The sequence below is a fragment of the Dichotomopilus funicola genome (assembly GCF_033296635.1).
Source record: "Dichotomopilus funicola strain CBS 141.50 unplaced genomic scaffold C8A04scaffold_40, whole genome shotgun sequence".
NCBI classification, from domain to species: Eukaryota; Fungi; Ascomycota; class Sordariomycetes; order Sordariales; family Chaetomiaceae; genus Dichotomopilus; species Dichotomopilus funicola.
Window position 1 is genome coordinate 138,330 of NW_026944061.1, and position 20,233 is coordinate 158,562.

The 20,233-nt window shown below is 54.7% G+C and overlaps 5 protein-coding genes across 5 annotated transcripts; 2 read left to right on the forward strand and 3 right to left on the reverse strand.

Moving 5' to 3' along the window:
- Positions 1 to 946: 946 nt before the first annotated feature.
- C8A04DRAFT_12971 (uncharacterized protein) lies at positions 947 to 3,193 on the forward strand (the record flags this gene model as incomplete). Its single annotated transcript, XM_062777536.1, has 1 exon — positions 947 to 3,193. One exon carries the CDS (start codon positions 947 to 949, stop codon positions 3,191 to 3,193), a length of 2,247 nt encoding a protein of 748 aa, XP_062636162.1.
- Positions 3,194 to 3,785: 592 nt separating this feature from the next.
- Positions 3,786 to 6,740, reverse strand: C8A04DRAFT_12920 (uncharacterized protein; the record flags this gene model as incomplete). The annotated part of the gene is made up of 4 exons (XM_062777512.1): positions 3,786 to 3,899; positions 4,008 to 4,128; positions 4,188 to 6,573; positions 6,641 to 6,740. 4 exons carry the CDS (start codon positions 6,738 to 6,740, stop codon positions 3,786 to 3,788), a joined length of 2,721 nt encoding a protein of 906 aa, XP_062636163.1.
- A 1,450-nt stretch (positions 6,741 to 8,190) lies between these two features.
- Positions 8,191 to 10,008, reverse strand: C8A04DRAFT_38009 (uncharacterized protein; the record flags this gene model as incomplete). The annotated part of the gene is made up of 2 exons (XM_062784079.1): positions 8,191 to 9,493; positions 9,557 to 10,008. 2 exons carry the CDS (start codon positions 10,006 to 10,008, stop codon positions 8,191 to 8,193), a joined length of 1,755 nt encoding a protein of 584 aa, XP_062636164.1.
- A 511-nt stretch (positions 10,009 to 10,519) lies between these two features.
- C8A04DRAFT_29561 (uncharacterized protein) lies at positions 10,520 to 13,450 on the forward strand (the record flags this gene model as incomplete). Its single annotated transcript, XM_062781050.1, has 3 exons — positions 10,520 to 10,533; positions 10,615 to 10,751; positions 10,824 to 13,450. 3 exons carry the CDS (start codon positions 10,520 to 10,522, stop codon positions 13,448 to 13,450), a joined length of 2,778 nt encoding a protein of 925 aa, XP_062636165.1.
- A 566-nt stretch (positions 13,451 to 14,016) lies between these two features.
- Positions 14,017 to 19,869, reverse strand: C8A04DRAFT_38011 (AGC PDK1 kinase; the record flags this gene model as incomplete). The annotated part of the gene is made up of 7 exons (XM_062784080.1): positions 14,017 to 14,589; positions 14,670 to 15,347; positions 15,425 to 15,702; positions 16,043 to 16,184; positions 16,428 to 16,456; positions 17,389 to 17,605; positions 17,671 to 19,869. The coding sequence occupies 7 exons, from the start codon at positions 19,867 to 19,869 to the stop codon at positions 14,017 to 14,019; spliced, it is 4,116 nt and encodes a 1,371-aa protein (XP_062636166.1).
- Positions 19,870 to 20,233: the final 364 nt, after the last annotated feature.

The window sequence follows — 20,233 nt, forward strand, 5'->3', positions numbered from 1 at the left end:
GTTTGTCACACTGGCGCAGGATACCCCAAAAATATTGAGATATATCGACCCCTGTATCCGTACAACGCGTCTCTGGCCCGTTTTCGTTTGTTTCCCTTGCTTCGTCGGGTCTTGATTGGACCTTCCTTCCCCAAAATTTAACCCCAACGTACACGTTGAGTCTAGACCTCCCTTTGCATAACTAGGTGGGGCAACGAGAACGCCTGCAACTCGCTGAGGTCAAAAAAAGGCGGCAGACCAAGTCCCTGGATAACTTACTTTTCTACAAAAGGGAAGAAAGGCCAAAAAGAATAAATGGAAAAAGTGAAAGAAGGCACAAAACAATAAATCAAAAAAGTGAAGAAAGACGGAAAAGAGTAACAAAATCTGTGAAGACTTGATCCAATGTCAAATGGATTGGACTTAATCGCTCTTGAGCCACCGCAGGTTACACAAGCAGTCAACGTGGGGTCACAGACCCCTGTCACTTTTTGACTGACCTCCCTCTCGGGTCCTTATCGATTTCAGCTTGTTCGTTTATGATACCATGATGGTGATGGTGGCGCCTTCCCTTTTATATTCAAAAATCTCTCAGCCCACCGTAGTCCGATGCCTTATCCGGCTGAATCCGAGGCGCATAGAGGGGCAGTCAACTAGCAGAAAGACGAGGCCGTCCAAATTCTAGCCGCTTTAATGTTCAAAAATAATGCTCTGATTCAACTCTCGTCCACCGTTTCACGAATTTGATCTCCCCGCTCGTTTCATTTTTTTCTATCTCGAGGTCGATTTACTTCGTTTCACCATTTCCCTTTTCGGCCGGGACATGTACCCCGTCACACTTTTCACACGTATTCCATCATACCGATTCAATTTGGGCGACTTGTCCCAGTATTTAGAACCCCAATGCCATTGCTAACACTCGTTTAATCTCCACCTCCTATAACACACCCCACCCCTGAACAACGCGATGCCGAAACAATACACCCTCTGCGGCCGGCGCATCCCCCGCCTCGGAACCCGCCGAATCCCCCTTCTCCTAACCATTCTCGGCCTCTTCGCCCTTATCACCCTCCTCAGCAGCACCATTAGCACTGGCTTCCCCTCAACCGCAAAAACAACTCAAAACCTCCGCACCGCCGCCGGCAGACACTTCACAGTAACAACAGCCAACCACCCCTGGCTCAACAAACTCAACCCGTTCAAGCCCCCCGCACACCCGCCGCGGCTACGGAAAAGCGACACCGATGGTGAGTCGGTGTGGTACGCGGACTGGTCATGGCTGCGCATGCCGTTCAGCAGCGCGGTCACGTTGGACGAGAACCGGGCACTCTTGCCCCCGTTGAAGGAGAGGGTGGCGGTGTACTGCTATTATGATGGGGAGGATGAGTCTAGGAAAAAGAAAGGAGATGGGGTGCTAGGGGAAGCTGAGGAGGCTGCTCGGAAGGATGCTGAGAGTGAGTTGTTGCTCGCCTGGCGCCGGGCTTGGTGGGCGCAGGGGTTCAAGCCGGTTATTCTTGGTCCTGCTGAGGCGATGAATAACCCGCTTTATGAGGAGTTGCAGAAGGTCGAGGGGATTCGTTTGGAGCTCAAGACGGATTTGTTGCGCTGGTTGGCGTGGGAGAATATGGGGGATGGTGTGCTTGCGAGCTATCTCGTCTTTCCTATGGGTCCACACGATGATCCGTTGTTGGCTCACATCCGCCGTGGCGAGTTCCCGAAACTGACACGGTTTAGGGATTTTGATGATGGTTTATTTGTTGGGTCTACGGGCGATGTTACGGCCGTTATCAAAGGGGTAATGAGTGGCCAGGGTCTTGCCGAGGCGAAGGATGTTATCACGGCCGTGGAGGCAAACAAGGAGAGCCCCTTTGTGCTGGACGATGCGCCCAAAGCCCTAGCGTACTATTCAATGGCCCAGGTCAAGGCTCTTTACGTGCAGGTGGTGGAGGATATGACGGTCTCCTACTCGCGAGGGTTGAAGAGCCTCACCCATCTCATCAACGCCCACCTTCATACGACCTGGCAAAGTACCTTCACTGACGGTATTACGGTGGCCAAGCCACTGCCACATCACACGACTCACCTCATCACACCCGCATATGAGCTGGCCCAACGACTGGCACACTGCCCAGAATCCCCTATCCCAGATAGCTGCCCACCAAACCACCCAACTTGCCGCGTATGCGACGACTCTAAGCCAATGAAGGTCACAATCCCATCATCCTACTCTGACGCCAGCACGCTCTACACGATTGGCACCGTCCCACACCCCTACACCACATCTACCCTGGGGTATCTCCGCACCGAACTCTCCATCCCCTGGATCCGCCGCGACTCACCCCGCGACGCCTGGACAACCTCATTAATGTCATCCCTCTTCCCCGACTCCATCTCCACCACGCCGCGTCTCATCCGCTTCAAGGAAGCCGTCGCCTCCGACGAAGCCAGCATCACCGAAGCCACCCAAGAAAAGGGGAAAGGAAAAGGAGACAACAGATCAGGAACAAAAGGCGGAGCCTCCCGCTCCCTCTGGCTCCCCGCCGAACAACATCTCCCCACCGATCTCGACTGGCACTTTGGCTTCATCCTCCCCGCCCCAGCGACCTACGTCGACCAACTAGCACCAAACAGCAAAGGCACCATTACCATCCCAGCCCTCCACTCCCAAAAAGACGGGCCCCTCCCCACAGAAGCCGACCTAGCCCTAGAACCCGCCATCCTCTCTCGTGCTCGCGCCATCGTGCTCCCCAACAGCCAGAAAACGACCAAGCCCGACCCAAAAGGCAAAACAACCACCAACCCTCCAGAACCCCACGACTTACCTCCCTTGCCCAGTAAAGAAGACATCCTCCTCCGCAACGCCATCGAAGCCTGGAACCTAGCCGATACCGAAGCCTGGCGGTTCGCGCGAGCCTATCTCGCACGGAAATCAGTAGAACGTGCTGAGTGGGAAGCGCAAGAGGCTAAATATGGCGGGGGCATGGGGATGGAAAAGGGACGTGCTGGTAAGGTTGATAGTGAGAAGGAGAAGGGGGAAGAGAAAATGGGAAAGGGGACTGAAAAGGGGGATCTTGGTAGTGGTACTGGGAATGAGGAGATGAAAGGGGGATCAGAAGGACGACAGGTTATTCAGGAGGCAGAAGAAAGGGAAACAAGACCGAAAACGGGAACCAAGAAAGGAACAGCAAGAATTTGGGACCGGTGGCTAGATTGAGTAGTTACTGCATCTTGACTGATTTTACATGCGAGCCGCCTTTCTTCAACGTTCAAAATGACATCCCCTACTACTTGCTCCCTTTCCCCTCAACCTCGGCGGTCCTCTTCTCATCGATAGGTAGGGCTCCATTGCAATGTGAGGGCCCACGACAGATATATTCATCTTTTGGATACCATGTGGGGTAAGAAAGTCAATGTTTTCACAATTGAAGTTTAGATGTGATGTGTGATATCGACTGTCAAGACCATATTTTGACGCAAAAGGTTTGTTGTTCCAGGACACAATGGCAATGAGGTTATACTCTTTTCTGTTCCATTGAAACACTACTCTACATCATCTAGTGGTAAGCTGCCCGCGGTATAACATGCCTCCGTCCTGGTAAAATCCCAAGACCTCCATCATCTGTCATTAAGTTGGCAGGCCGCCTGAAGGTAACAAACAACATATCAATGAGACAACACTGCTAACACTACACCACCACCACCACCGCCGCCGCCGCCAATTTCTTTTCCTTGCCACCCTGATTACCAGTCATATTACGGAGGCGGCAGCTATAAACAATTCCATCAGTAGTAACGCAGTTCTACCCTCACATGTTGAACCCCGAAGTCAAGTCCCGTCGAGCGGCAACGTCGACGGCGAGATGCTTGAACTGATCATCGAGCGAGCTCACACCGCCCGGGGGGCAGTTCTCCCGGCGCTTCTCTGTGACGCCTGCGACAGAAATACCGCCAGTGTCGCTCAGATCGTGAACATCAGACAGCTTGCCCGCGGATACATCCCGGATGGGGAACTGCTGGTTGGTGCTCACAGATGGGCTCAAGGAAGCCGCAGCATTGCGAGGGTAATGAGGTAAATGGGCTTGGGCCGTGGTCGGCGACAGAGCGCTGCTGGTAGGACCCTTCTTCAACATCGCCTTCCAAAGCCTCATGCTATATGATTTGACGGTTAGCAATTCATCATCATTCCGAGCTCGCGTCCTAAAACATACCTAGCGCTGGCCGCCATGCCGTCGTTGGCTTCAGCGGAGTTCGGATCCTCGTTCACCGCGTGGTTAAAGGCTGAAATGCCCTCCGCCCCTTCGCCAATCTGGGACTCGAATGAAACAACCCTGTTTAGCCTGCTAGTCGTACAGTTGTCCTCACTGCCGGGCACCGCTTGTACGGCCGAGTGTTGAGCTGGAACCGGAGTCACCGTTCGAAATGGATCGCCGTCTCTTTCGCTTGTGCGCGGGCTGGGACCGCCTCTAGCACGGTCGACGGAGCGGCCCTTAACGGGCGAGGCCGGGTAGAAATGCTTGCCATCGAACTTGGGGAGTCCTCGAAGAGCGGACTTGGGCGCTTTTCCCCAATACAAAAACCGCGCGCGGCGCTCTTCGTCCGTCAGCGGCCGATTGTACACATAATCTTGGTCTCTGGCGGTGCGGGGGTCAAGGCCCTTGGGGAGTGTGCCGAGCAAGTACGGCACTCCAAGCGTTTGCAAGCGCTGGGCGGCGGTAGTGTTCGAGCGGGTTGAGTCCTCCGACGACCCGGGTTTGCCGACGATGGACGATTCCTCCGACATGGGTGGGTAAAAGGGCTGAGATACGGACCGGTGGTCGGTCATAACGCCGCGAAGGTGATCCATGCTACGAGACTCCGTTCCGGAGAGCCGCTTCTCCGCCTCTTCATAGGCCTTCATCTCCCTAGCATACCTACTGCTTGACCAGGTCGAAGCATAGCCACCACGGGGCTGAAAAGTTGGTGCCAGAGCTGCGCCATTTGGCAAACCCGCCGAGTGATGGAAGCCATTGACTCCCGGGAACGCCGGCGGCGCCATGGGACCACTAGCCATGGGATGGTCGGTCGCGCCACCATTGTGGTGGAGGTTGTAAGGAGCGAGGTGGATGCGCTGGTTGTTAACCTCGTTCGTCGCCCTCTTAGTGGCCGGGACAGCATATCCAAACGGCATCTTAGGCGCGGGCGGCTGTGGCAGAGCTTTGTGCTCGTCTGCAGCCTTGCTGGATCGCTGAGAGGGGGGTTTACCCTCATTCGCTCGAAGGGACTTGAAATGTGCGTCCTCGTACTCAAGTTGGGTCTGCAGAGTGGCCTCGAATTTGGAGACATGGCCCTTGAGAATCATGATTTTCTGCTCCATCTCCTTTTCGTCAATCTGGTGCCGATTATACAGCAGCTGATCCTCGTGATACTTGAGGTTGTGCTTGAAAGAAGCAATCTGCTTCTTGGTGATATCGCTGGGCTTGATTGAAGAGATCGGCGGCGCCGCGGCCGAATTGAAATTGGCATTAGCTGGAACAATATCGTTTTCAACGGGTGGAATGCCAGAGAGACTTTGGTTAGAGGGCGTGTACGGCAACCCGTGACCGATCGGTGCGCTATGAGCCGCCTGCGGGTGCGATGGCGGGTGCGGGTGCGGTTGCATGTACTGCCCAGAAAACTGGGGGATCTGAGGAGAGACACCATGTGGAAGGCTGACCATCTGCACAGGGACCATCGGGTGGTTTCCAAGAGCCCCGGGGTATGGCGCCACAGGATACATGAGTTGCCCGTTATAGAAGAAGGGCTCGGGCAGTGCAGGTTTGACGTTGCCTTGTTTATCACCATCTGCGGACTTGGTGTCCTTCAGGGGACCGGCCGGGCCCATAGCAGCCAGGTTTGCTGCATTCTGTGGGAAATTAAACCCGGGAGGGGGCATGTGAGGGCCCATTGCCATGGGCACGAATGACACGGGTGTCTGAATCGGTTGGAAGCCCTGGGGAAACCCGGTGACAAACTGAGGCATGATTGGAATTGCCTGGCTGGTATTGGCAGGAGGCGGGGCAGCCTGTGTGTTCTGGCTGGCAGAGGCTTTGTCGGTAGCAACCTGATTGTCCATAACAGAGTTGTCGCTGCTTCGCTTGGTGGTGGGCGACGGGGGACCGCGAGTGTTGGGTACGATCCGGCCACCAGCGGTGACACGAACGTGGGTGGGAGACACCACGGCCTTGTAGAAACGCTGAAAGCCCTCGTCCTTCTGAGCCGGGATACCGGTTGGGGCAGGAATAGGCTCAGTGGTTGCAAACTCTGCCTCGCTTCTGCCGCGATACTTCCACTCCAGAGAGCGCGAGGAATGTGGTGCCTTGTCGGTTGCGATGTCAGGAATATCGCGCTTGTCGCTGCGATGAGTCTTTCGGGTAGAGGCACGCATGGAGTTTTGTACCTGAGTGGCTTCACGGGCCAACTCGCGACCCAACTCACGGCCCATACGGCGGTTCACAGTGCCCTTAAAGACAAGCTCATCAGAAGTGACAGACGAATCGTCCTTGACCTTGGAGGAGGTAGATGGCCGACAGCCAGAGGTTGAAGACGAGTCACTTCCAGGACGACGGAAAATGTCGGCTACTCATGATTGAATTAGCTGAAACTGTGGGGAAAACCATGCCAAGAAAGAATATATTGAACTTACCAAGATCACTGTTTCGAGACACAGCCATAGCGGGTGCTGCGGGGTCTTGGGTGGGACGGTAACCCATCAACTCACTAAGAGTGTAGGTCCGGCGGGCCATGCTGAGGGGGATGTAGGCAAAAACGTAGTAGGTTCGATGCCGCAAGGGGTCGTACCAACGAAACAAGGTCGGATGCACCTTGCCACAGCCGCCTGTGCGTGGGAGCGCTTGAATAACGAAGCCTACAAGACCAGAAAGCTGAACGGTGTCACTGTCGCGGCTCGTCAGTCTTTGCTCCTCTAGTTGGGATACGATGAATTTCGGCAGAAGATATCGGTCGACAGGGTAAGGGTAGTTGGCTCTGCAACAGTCGATCTTGACTTCGATCGACTTGCAACGATTGTGTAGTTGCAGAAGGTATTTCATTGCGAGGATGGTGGGGGGAGTAACGTCGTGGTCGTCCTCCTGCAGCAGTTTGAGGTGCCGAAGCAAGCGACGGGCGCGCTTGCGGCCAGAGGACTGCCTCATTGTCCGTATGCAAGAGACCCGACCAAGATACAAAGAAAGGCGGAACAGCGGGTGGAAGAATGTAATGCCTGCAACAGGTGGTATATAGGGTGGTGATGAAGTAATTTGTTTTGTTTTGCTCGACGATGGGTCGCGCGGGGGTCTCTTGAGGCGGGGCATGAAAACGAATTGAAAATCGACCTACCAGTAACTGCAAGCATAAGGCGGAGAAGCCCTTTACCGGCATAGGATGGTGATGTGTGATGCAGAAAGTTCGTGCCTGGATCCGCCTGAGAGAGATCTGTTGGTCGGCTTCCGAGGTCCAACAAGTCGTGAACGGAGAGGGTTAGGTGAACAAGAAAAACCAAACCAGATCGTCGAGCCCAAAAAGCCCAAAATTTCCCAAAAGAAACTGGAAGGAGTGGCAGGGGTGTCAAAACACGCTGTTGAGTTGAGGGTGAAAAGCCGAGGAGAACAAGAGCAGGGCAGTGCAAAGAAAGGTGTGGTAGTCGGTGGCCCAGAGAAAAGGACAAACACACATATGTGAGGGTGCGGAATGGGGGGCAGTAAGGTTGACTAACACACAAAAACAAGGCAGGAAGGTCCGGAACCTAGCTGTGTGGGGAAGGTACGTGTTTTTTTCATATTAATCGGTTTCCGGAACGCGAGGAAGGCACGGTGAGGTCGGATGATTGTGCTCAACCTATCCACAAAATCTGGGGTAGAAAGAACACTAAGAACAAGGAAGGAGGTCCCGGATCCTTTCAGATATTCAGGAGACATCTCAGAATCCCCGCACCGTGGCGCAAAAGTGCCTTTAGTATTGTTAGTAGATCCGCTTGAAGTATTTCAGGGGGGTCAACGAACAGTGGGCAAGGTAGATGATGGTTGCTCAACCAAGTTAACAACCTCAGGACACCAACAAACACAACAACAGCCATACCATGAGCCTAAAATCCTCACTGAATTCATTTAGGTAAGTAGCAAGACAAAACGAAGGGTATATTACCATGCCTGTGATCTTGGTCCATTCCAAGCCTGTACGCCCAGCCACCGACCTAACTCAATTTGTCCCCCAAACCCCCAATGTCCATGACGAACCAGCAACAGAGACCCTCATCAAGCCTCCAGGTCCCAAGCTCTGTCTCTGTGCTTTCTGATCCACCTCCCCAGCCTTGCTTGCTCCCGCCGCCCCATGTAGCAGCCAGAGCTCGCGGTCAATGACCGCCACGGCCGGCGCCTTGAGATGGGTAGCCAAGCTAGCACCACCCCAAGTACCGAGGGACTCAACGGCCCTCATCTGGCCTTGCACACGCGGCCGGTTGTCGGTGCCTCGTTTCACCTGCTCCTCAATCATGTCGACTTCGGGAATTGTGTTGGCCGCGTCGTGCCAGACGTCATCTTGCTCTTCGTCGTCGTGTTCCTCGTCTCCGCCGTGTCCCGAGTGGCTGGTGGATTTGCGGCCACGTTTCTGTTTTAGTTTAGGGTTGGTAAGGAACTGGTGTACGGCCTTTCCTTGGACGGGGTCCCAGCCTCGCTCTTGGATGAGGTGGGAGACTTCATCGAAGATGCGGGCGCGTAGGCCAAGGACGCCGGCACAACCGCCAGTGAAGATGATCCGGGACATGCATAGGGCTCGGACGTCCAGAGGTAATTGTAAAAGGCTGTGGTAGATGAGAAGATGTACGGGCAGTTCATGATCGTCGAAGCTAGAGAGGGAGTATTGAGTATCGAAAAAGGCACTCTCGCAGGGTTCGCTGAGGGAGTCAAATGGAAGTTCCAGTAACTTTGGCGGCGAACAGGACCTCAATGGTATGGCAATGGCGCCAGGTCGTTGGGGTTCGGTGGACCCTGCGCCTGGCTCATCATCAACGACCGGATCTTCATTCTCTCCTTCGTCTTGTTCCTTGACGGTGGTCAAGGTGTCAGAAGTGGGCTGGCCCGAACCCAAGTTCTGGCGAGGCTTGCACCAAACCATCCGGGCCGTGATGTCGCTGCACTCTTCAAAGCTGACAAAATGTTCCCCTGAGTCTCCGGATCCTTCTTGGCTTTCGAGGATATGCTTGGCAAGCAGCTTGTGCGTCTGCTCAACTAGCATCTTCCCACCACGGATGCTTCTCCTCGTGCTCACCTCGCGATACTCATAGACACTCGTGACGGTGGTTTCATTCCAACCAAGGTCGACCACGAGGGCCGAGCGGACCCCAGCTCCGACGGCTAGGGAAAGGGAAGAGGAGAGCAGTGAGATGGTGGGTGGTTGGAATCGGCTAAAGATGCTATCCAACGCCGTAGAGAGTAACGGGACAGGAAGGGTAGAGGGGATGATCCAGACCATCCTCCTCGGGCGCGAATCAATAAGTAGATATCTAATCCTTGGTCAACACGTGTGACTCATTGACAATCGAGAGTGTTTTGGATGAGTAACCCACTTCGTAAACGCCTCCCTCAATGCCTTCTCGAGCTTGTCGCCAACCAACCCGAGATCTGCACCCCGGACATCATAGCTCCACAGCTCATGGTCCCGACTCCAAAAGCCCCCAGCATCGGCCGCCTTCCAGTCGAAACGATAATCGGCCTGCCAATCCCGGAAATCGCCCGCACGGCGTTGCTGGTCTGGCCCAAACCACACGCACCCTCGCGGCGCCGCATCTCCCGAGAAGCCGACCTGGATTTTCCGCGTGCCTAGCTCGATGATGATGATTTCTTCGTCGGCACGAAGGCCGGATGGTGAACCGAAGCTGGAAGGGACGGGGCGGTGTGGTGTGGAAGGACCGGTGCCTTGTTGCTGGTGATGTTGAGAGGGGTGGTGACGGCCACTTCCGGATGGTGATCGGATGTTAGCGACCGACCGGTGCGGAAGCGGTGCCGAAGAAGTCGACATTTTTGGATCCCTGAACGATGAGAAGTAGGGAAAAACAAGACAATTTCTTTAACGTCCCATGATCCGAAAGGTAACTTGACTTCCGTCTCTCAGAATGGAATAAAATGCCAAGCTTTTCCCTTGCCTCCTGCGACTGATCACTCCGTTGGCGCCTTGATTGAGACGTCGAAGTTCAAAGTGCTTGCACGCGTCTCGCGTCGGTGTGGTTCTCTTAGATGCATAATTTTAAGGAAGCTAGACCCACATGCAACTAGCGTTAATTGCGGCAACCTAGGTAGGACTCCTGCCCCAAAACGGAAGAACGTCAACAACGCCGAGTCGTCAACGGGGGCTTCTGTCCATTTTGGATCTCCGAATCCAATCGCATACGAAGCCGCTCCTTCTCGGACTCATCCACTTGTGTCATGGCCATCTTTTTTGGAATTTGGATCTGATTTTGCAGCCGCTTTGATCTCGAGCTAGTGTCTCTTTTTGGGGTTCTCCCGGGGGACGGGAACCGAAAACCAGCAGGATGGGTATCAAAGGGTAAGATACACGGCCCTTCGCAACGGAAGTCGAAGAACCGATCTGCTCTCACGGATTTCTGACTGATTCATGTGTTGGCAGAATTTATAAAGAGATCGGGCCGGGTGAGAGAATCTCCCTATGCAAGCTTGGCGTCGACAGTCTCAAGAATACCGGCCGACCACTCCGGTTGGCCATCGATTTCTCCATCTGGCAGTTTCAGGTGCAGGCGGGCAGAGGTAAGTAATCAACCCCTTTTACCGGCGCTAACCCCCCAATGCTATCACCACATGTCTGATTGTGCTTCTCAGGCGGCTCTAACCCAGCGATCCGCACTCTTTTCTATCGCCTAGTCCGGCTGCTCGGTCTCGCGATAGATCCGATTTTTGTCTTCGATGGGCCGAATAAGCCCGCTTTTAAGCGAGGAAAGCGTTCTTCTAGGAACGGCGATACAGTCGCCACCGCCATGGGAAAACGGCTTATTCGGTACTTTGGTTTCGCCGCTCATGATGCGCCCGGCGAGGCCGAGGCTGAATGCGCCCTCTTACAGCAGCAAGGTGTCGTCGACGCCGTTTTGAGTGAGGACGTAGATACGATCATGTTTGGTTGTGGGAAGACGCTCCGGAACTGGTCAGCGGAAGGTACCAAGGGATCTAAAACGCCTACGCATGTTACGGTGTACGATGCAGCCGCTGTGGCCGATGGTCCTACTAAGCTTGATCGAGAGGGAATGGTGCTCATTGCCCTAATGAGTGGTGGCGACTACGTCCCAGAGGGCGTTCCTGGATGTGGCATCAAGGTGGCATGCGAGGCGGCCAAAGCAGGCTTCGGGCTGGAACTGTGCCGGCTTAAGAAAGCGGACAGCGAAGGCTTAGCTGCATGGAAAACCAGACTGTTACATGAGCTACGTACCAACGAAAATCACTTCTTCCGGACAAAGCACAAATCTTTGGAGATCCCTGACAATTTCCCGAATATGGAGATTCTACGCTATTACACGCACCCAGTAGTATCAAACAAGACGACAGTCTCGAAGCTAAAAACGCAGTTTCCGCCAAAGCACGCGGTGGACATTGCCGGATTGCGGGAGTTTACGCGTGAGACGTTCGACTGGGAATTCAAGGGCGGTGCCATCAAGTTCGTGCGCGTCCTCGCACCAAGTATCTTGGTTCGGCGGCTCCTTGAGGGGCATAGTGATGATGGGTCTGACGGTGCGCCGGACGAGGTGCCAGAACTCATGAAAATTACGAGCCAAAGAACACACTTTAGCACGGACGCCACACCCGAGCTCCGGATATCATTTACTCCAAACAATGTCATCGGGTTGGATTTCGGCAAGGAACCAGAGGAGGAGGAGGCTGAGGCTTTCGGTCGCAGTGGCATTGCCCTGAATAGTGACGATGAGTTTGAAGAAGAAGAGGCGGTCGGCAACGAGCAACCAAAGACGAAACCCAAGAAGCCCTTTGACCCGTTCCAGCCAGACCTAGCGTGGGTCCCAACGGCCCTTGTGGAGTTAAGTGCTCCTCGGGTGATGAATGTTTGGGAAGAGAAGCAGCAGGCAAAGGAGCGTCGGGCTGCTGAAAAGTCAACCAAGAAGCCACGGACCAAGAAGACTGATATGCCGGCTGGGGCATTGGACAAGTACGTTAAGGTGACCAAAAGGACCGAGGCCGATGCTAAGGCTACGACGACGGATACTCCCCTTCCGACGGTTACCCCATTATCGTCGAAGGGCGCCAGTCAGCTAAACCCGCCTGCTCCCAAAGGGAGGGGGAAGCAGAACAAGAAGAGCTTGGCACCAAATTTCGAACGGCCACCCGCGGGCATTAACCCTTGGACTCTCGCAAGCTCACAAACTACTCCCCAGTCAGCCAAACGGTTTCTACCTACCAACTCTCAGGTTGATTCCAGTTCCAATCTCCTCCAAGAACCAATACTCCTCTCATCAAGCCCTGTTATGCCTACGTCGCCAGTAACCACTCGTACATATCCAGAGGGAGATGAGACAACGCCAACAAAGCTAAAGCGGCGGAGCCCCTCTTCAGAGGACATGACCTCGCCACCCCGACGGCTGAGAGTGTCTCCGACCCTCACGAAACGGAAACTTTGGGTGCCTCCTCCAAATCTAACCGATGATGAGCTACCGGCCCAAGATGATGAACTGCCGGTCCAAGAGGATGAGCGAGCGGTACAGCGGGGACAGTCCAAGGGGGCCAAGAGCAAGGCGGGCAAAACTGCGGAAGTAACATCATCACAAACCTCGATCAAGAGTTTCGGTCGGACGGTGAAGAACGTCGGGCTCTCACGAACCCAGCCCAAGGCGGACCACAGCACGGACACGGAACCTATCGAGATCTCATCGGATGAGGATGACGATGATGCTGATTTTCCGCCGTTAGTGCCTGGTAAGCCATCAGCTTCGAGCATCTCCGCGAGAAAGTCTAACAGTCCGGGCCCGGCGAATGAGGCGGGCGTATTGAGTGACTTTGATAGCCCGTTCAACGATCGACCGTCCTCAAAGCACAAAGACACGTCTTCCCTTCTGACTACGAACGTTCCTCAGGAGAAAACCAAGCCAGTTGCGGTGGATAAGCCAGAGGTGGGACGTACCGATTTCGTTCTTCGCACCGCCACCACCGCAGAAGAAACTACACCTTCATCACCAACACCAACACCAACCACTACAACCACAACCACAGCCACAGCTGCAGCTGACCCGAGCACTAAACCATCCGGAACCACCACAATTTTCATACCTCGCACCACCCCCGGCCGAGAAGGCTACTTCAGGACTATAGAAGTTGACCGGGATGAAGCAAGTGCAGTGTTGGCCGCCCACAACAGTCCTGAGCAGCAGCAGCGAGGTGCTGGCCGAACGGGGAGACGGGCGTGGCGACAGAGCGATCTCACGATTTATGACCTGACCGGGGAGGATTGAGTAACTAGTTATGGGCGAGACGTATATGATGGATTCTTTTTTTTTTACACAGCGCGTTTTTATGTTTTGATAGGGAAACCTGGACATCACGACTTTGGACTTGGCGGGGGAGGATTGAGCATTGGCAAGACATGATGGAATAATCTTTTTCTTTTACACAGCACCTTTTTATAGGGAAAGCTGGACATACACACTGTTGGTAACGAGATAATGAAGTCAATTCAATAGCAAAGCCATGCATTCTTCCACATAAATCGACCACGTGAATTGAGTCGCATTAAATAACACAATGGAACGCTCTATCAGATATCAGAGCGGTCTTGATACTACAGCTCCTCTTCAATCTTCACATCAAGTATCGGGTAGAAGTACATTGATGAATAGAACTGAGAACAACGCCACCGTCTCAATCTCCCCTCCCAAAACACAAGCCAAACGCCCCTATAATCCGCCCAAACTTGATCCATCTACCCAGCCCGACGGTCCGAACCCATTTCATCATCCGGCCAACTCCAACTTCAAAGGCCTCCTTTCCGCCCCAATCGCACAAAACCGCTTCTCTCGGTTTACACCCTCGCCGGCTGCTTCGCCAGCAGCACATTAACACTCTCCCTCGCATTCGTCGTCCCCCACACGCTATCCCTCCCACCCCTGCGCCATTCATCCCCGCTCGCCACGCCATCATCCCCACCTCCAGTGCCACCGCCGCCCGTGGCCACACTCCCACTCCGTGTAGCCTCGCCCAGGACTACATCCAAGTCCCGCTTCTGCGAGCTCAGCCAGGCGCGGACAAATCGCACAGGGTCGCGGGCAAGAGAGGTGAGGAAGGTGTGTTTAGCCTTGGAGTGGGAAACGGCCTGCACGAGGACAGCAAGCTGGTCATCGAGAAGAGCGACATCCTTGAGCAAGGCCGCGTAGCGGGCGGGGTCGGTGACCGGTGCGGCGAGGCGGTCGCGCAAAGAAGGGTCGTCGATCGGGACACGGATGTCGTAGATGGTCGGTTGCGGGGATGCTGAATCTTTGTGGAAAGCTTCGTCGACGCGGATCGTGTAGGTCAATTTGATGGGTGGGAGGGGACGCAGGTGGGCGGTAAGGTATTCATTAAGATGGGGGAGATAACCCATTTCACGAGAGACCACCTGGTGCGTAAAACCCAAGTCAGTCAAGCAAACCGGTGGAATGGGAGGGGAGACGAATATGAAAAACAAAAGGGGCATACCTTTCGCAGCAGGTCATCGCAGCGGAAATTGCGCTTCTCCTCGTCCTCCTGAAGGTTCATCAATTTAATGTACTCCCACAACGCCAAGGCCACCTCGTTGCGCGTCCCTTCTCGCATGTCCACAACCTCGGCTAGCGCGGGGGCCAACTCGAAGCGCTCCGGGTCTTCATGACGGAATAGGTTGACGGTGATATTAACATTCTCGTCCCCGTTCCGTTTGAAGGTGAATTCGTCAAAATCGGCCGCCGCAGCCAGGTTACTGTTAGCACCAGCGCCCCCACTGGATGACCGCTCCGGCTTCTTCCATTCCACCGGCATTTCGTTCGCGGGGCGGCCCAACTTAGTGCGGTCGAAATCGACGGTGATAGCCTTGAAGAAGTGCGACATACGGGGGCGCCTGGGGGTTGCGGGGCCGGGCTTCGACTTAGTCTTGGTCGGGCTATCCGTCTCCATTTTGTCCGCATCGGCCTCGCCGCTACCATCGCCAGCCTTGCGCTGTTCCCCTTCCTCGTCCGTTTCCCCACTCTCTTCGTCATCCAACAAGCGGCCCTCGATCTTGACGCGGTATGACGACTCGAGATTCGAAGTGAAGTCAAAAGAGTCGACATTGAGGCCGTTGTTTTGCCAGAACTGATCCTCGACCGTGTTGGTGATCCAAATGCGCAATGTCTTGTATCGCTGTTGCTTCCGCAAGTTCAACATGTCAGCCATCTGACCCCATCTCCCGCTCCCAAATTGGAGGAAGGAAAACATACCTTTGCGCTGCGGTTCAACGAGTCTACAATATCCAGCCTCTTGCGCGTCATTGTGGCGTCCAACCGGCGCTCCAAATCACGGAGCTCGCGGTAACAGACGGCAACATCGCTATCAGCGGCCAACGACTCCTCCACGCCATCGGGGAGGTTCTTGTCGGTTGGCTTGCGGCTCCGGATTTTGGCATTAAGGTTGGCTTGCAGCTGCTGGTGGTGCTGCTGGTTGATTTGCGCCTGGGTCATAGGGACCTGATGGTGTGGCCCGGCCGACATCATGGGGCCTACAGCAGGGGGCATAGATGGTTAGGAACGCAGTCGCACAAATACAGGGGTAGAGCAAGTTGGCAGATGGAGAGCAAGGTGGGCGGTCGTCGATAGGGAGGTAGCTTCGAAGCGGTTCGGGAACAGGATGTTTTGCCCAACTTCTCACAGTTGGCCAATGCTCTAGCGGGCCGAGTTGAGGCTTCCGGATGGGATGCTTAAAGAAGGAAAGAAAAAAAGAAGGGGCAGGCGGTAGTGCGAGTTGACAACCGGTAAGGAGGAAGGTGGGGATGATGAGGAACAGTGAGGACGGGACTCTTCAGGTAAAGGCGGTGGGAGAAAAACAAATCTTCAACGTACCGATCCCGCCGCGACGTTGTGGGACGTGCTGGCCTCCCCCACGTTGGGGAGTCGCATGTTGCGGTGCGTATCCACGGTATTGCTGCTGCATTTTTTCGGTCCGTTTTCCGTCGTCGCTTCGCTTTCGTCGTCGCTCTTCCGCCTCGCTCACCCGCACAAATCAAAGACAACCAATGCAATTGATTGGATCGGGTTTCACTAGCCGAGGGCGACCGGGAGCACGGGAAGGAATCGGTTGGGTTGGGGGGCCTATCGTTAAGTGACGATGAATGCGATGCGATGCCGTGGCCTGGTTTGGCTTGGACTGAATGGGGCGCGTCGATCGCGCGTTCGTGGTTCCAAAAAGTGGTGGAGTTGCGCAAAGAGCGCTGCTGCATGGCCCCACAGGAGAGGCTGGCGGGTCTTGGCGAGCGGCTCATGCAGGTGACTTGGCGCTACAGAAAATGATTTCAACGACAGAGCATGCCCAACGGGAAGTCTTGTAAAGCGGCCATTTCAAGAGTTTCAAGTTAGAGTTCCGTCGAATCTGCAACGATTTCAGACCCTGTGGGATTCATAGTCATTACATTCTACAAAGTACTTCTCGATACTTTTAACCGGAACTCCCGCAGGGGAGTGGAAGCTGTTGCCGAGTACTATGTATATTTCGGTTCAATTCCGCTACATCACGTGATGCTTTCGCTCTTGGTACATACATTGTACAATACACAGGACACACCCCCTTCTTTCACATGCCCGACCGCCCTCGAATTCTACCCACCAAACCACCTCTTACCCTACATAAAAGAAAAACAAGACCGCTAAAGAGGCAGGACCGGTTCCTAAGTTGTTGTTTCTTTTCCCGGCTTGAAGCGAAAAGCAAAAAAGCTTGAGAGTTTCGGCTAGAGGATGACGCGGGTCCGAGCCGTATCTCTCCACCACGCTCCCAGAAAATGCCCATTAAAGGTAATAGTAGTTTGCAGTTGAAATGGCTATGCCGCCCCCATCCCACCAAAACAAATCGAGACTAAGAGGCCGCCTGCTATCCACTAGGTCCTCGTTCAATGCACGCGTGCTTTCGCTCCCCCATGCGTTTCCAACCCTCCTGCAGCAATTCTCACGTACCACCGTTGTCGTGTGTAAGCGGTGGCTGGAGGACTCCATTCCGTATACTGAAATTTAGCATGGAAATAGAGGGGTGGTGCAGCGTATTATTTCCTCGAAATCAGATCAAAAAGCCGCCCCCAGCCCGTTCTTGGACTGCCGTTTGCTAAACCGGTTCCGCTTCACATTGGCCTCCTCCATGCTACCTTGGCTCTTGCTTAGCTGATTGCGCCCTGACCGGTCGCTGATACTGTAGCCCTCACCAGGGGCGAAGTTGGTGCCGCCCATAGTGCTGGCTGGGCTAGAAATGGAGGATGACATGTCGCCAAACCCGTTGTCACTGCTGTAGGAGCCGATCAGGTTCTGTGAGATGGCCAAATCTTTGGCCCGCTCCAGGGATTCGATCCAATCATCGACCGAGAACTTGACGTCACCGCTCTGCGATGATTTGGGTTCTTCGAAAGTATAGTGTATGCCGCCCTACAGGCGTGTTAGCGCATTTCGACATACCAGTGTACATGATCGCACGGAGGAGGAATACTCACAGTATCGACGCACCACACTGCCTGTCCCTTAGCATCGATTTGTGTCTTCCACACGCAGTCAGACCCCAGCAACGAAATCTCCTGCTTGGCACGTTTCTCCTCGCCGCCGGCCGGAGCCAGCAGAATGCGTCCGCTAGACGTGATCATCACCAGCCGCTGCCTCTTTTTAGTCGTGCTACCGCCAAAGAAGCGTGACAACTTCTTGTGCCCTTCCCCATCACTACGTCCGTGTGGGCTGTTGGGGATCGGCGATGAGATGACCATCAAATCGCCAAGCTTGAGAATCCGTTCATTGTTTCGTGTCAGGACGGGTGACCATTCAATGTCGAGTTGGGTCGGCGGTGGAAGCTCGGTGATGATTCTCGACGGCCGTGACCCGTTAGGTGGCCCGTGGGTGCCCCCTCGAGAAGCCGGCTTTGGGGGACTTGACCCCCCACCTCCACCTCCGCCATTGAGTTGAATGACGTGAGGTTCTTGTGTCGGGGGTACATACGGGCGCAGACGGGGCGCCTTTGTTCTCCAGAGCTCCTTGCCAAACTGCTGGCCGTCAAAGAACTCGTGGTTCTTGATGTGTTCTACTGTTAGACGATGCGCGGGGTCCAGCACCAAGCACCGCTCGACGAGGTCCCGCGCGGCGCGAGGGAAGCCTACGGGGAAGTCGTATTCGAGTCCGACAATTTTCTGGAACGTGAGGTACTCCGTCCCACCCTTGAAGGGTGGCCGTCCAACGAGAAGCTGGTAGATGATGCAGCCAAAGGCCCAGAGATCACTCGGTTTGCCCACGGCCTTATCTGTCAAAAGCTCGGGGCTTACATACTCGGCCGTGCCCACAAAGGAGGCGTTTCTCTTCTCTTCCTGGGGTTTGTTATGGGACAGCGGATCCTCCGGCGGTCGCGGTTCTCGTGGGTCCGGCAGCAACTTGGCTGTACCAAAATCGGTGATCTTGATATGCATCTGGTCATCCAACAGGACGTTCTCCGGCTTGAGGTCGCGATGGATGACGCCTCGCGAATGCATGTACGCAATGGCATCGAGAATCTGAGCCCCATAAAAACGTGTGCATTCAACGTCAAATGTTCCCGTCTTCTTTAGCACACCCAGAAGCTCTCCCCCGTTGCAAAGGTCCAAAACATAGTAGAGGGAGGCTTCGTCCTGGAATGTGTAGTAGAGGCGAACGATTCCCGGGTGGTCGGTAAGCCGGTTGAGTGTGTTCTTTTCGATGTTGACGTATTTGATTTTCTTTTCTTTGATGATGTGTTTCTTCTCGAGCACTTTAACGGCGTACTCGCGCAATGTCTGTCGGTCGGTGGCAAGGAAAACAGTGCTGTAGGACCCTTCGCCAAGGATACGGCCAAATGAGAAGTCTCGAACCCCCTTCTTGACGGACCTAACAACTGTGTTCCCTTCAGCATCCACCTCTCGCTTCAGACTAACCGCCGCGCCACGGTCCTTCCACTCCTCGCTGCTGGCCAACATCGGCATCTCGGGTCCGTAGCTGCCGGGTGGCGCCACCGGAATACCTGGAATTGATGTGTATGCCCCCCCTCCAACTGCTACTCCTCCTGTTCCCACTGCCTTGGAACTCCGCCTGGCTGGTGGAACAGCGCCTCCGGGCTGGACCGCTGGCTGGGATGGACTCGGCCGGCCTGCAGGATGAGATCGGCTCCCTTCCCGAGACGGGATTTGAGACTGCTCAAACCGAGGGTCGCTTCTTATCCCGTAAACGGACGACCGTGACTGCTCGTTCCTGTGCCCGGGATATGGTCCCTGCCCACCTTGCCCGTCATGCTCGACGAGGTGACCCTGAGTTGGCAATGGGGTGGAGCCCAAAATCTGGGTCTCAACTGCTGCCGGATTCCCGCCATACTGAGCCGTTTGTTGTGGAGCATTATCAGAGCCGCCTACACCCATAAATCCACGTGAAGCATTCAGGTTGTTCTGAGCGTTCTTGAGGATAGCTGCGGCCGATTCGTACGTGTGGGTTTGTCGAGGAGGTGTGTGCTGAGTCGTTGATTGAGGCGCAATGTTATCGGCAACATAATGTGCGCTGTGATCCCTGGATTCTGGTCTCTCATTCAGTCTAGCGGTGTGGCTATCGTCTGGACTCGTCTCGGTGTTCTGTGAATTATTCGGAGAGTCGTCGGGGTTGGCGATCCGCAGGCCGCCAAGGGCTTGTGAAAGACTGAGGTCCCCGTTCATGGTAGTTCAAGCTTAGACTCTAATGTGGGTTTGTGTTAGGCGAGCTGAGGCACGAGTAGCGCGTCGATGGGTGAAACCCTGTTGAGGAATGATAATTGTCGTCGCGGGATCGAAGGCGGGCATACGGTCGGTTGGTTGGTCGGCTGGTCGGTCTAGCGAACGCGCGTCTAGAGGGGAAACCAAGGGAACGAGAGGAACGAGGCCACTGGGATATCGACGGCGGCGAAAACGAAGAGCCGAGTTCGTATGTTGACGGGATCACGGATTGTAGGGGTTCTTAGGTCGGTGATACTGAGATGTAGTTGTTGCAGCCCCCTCCTGTTTGTGGCAGACCCAGCCTGTGACTTCACGGAAAGTCGGGCAT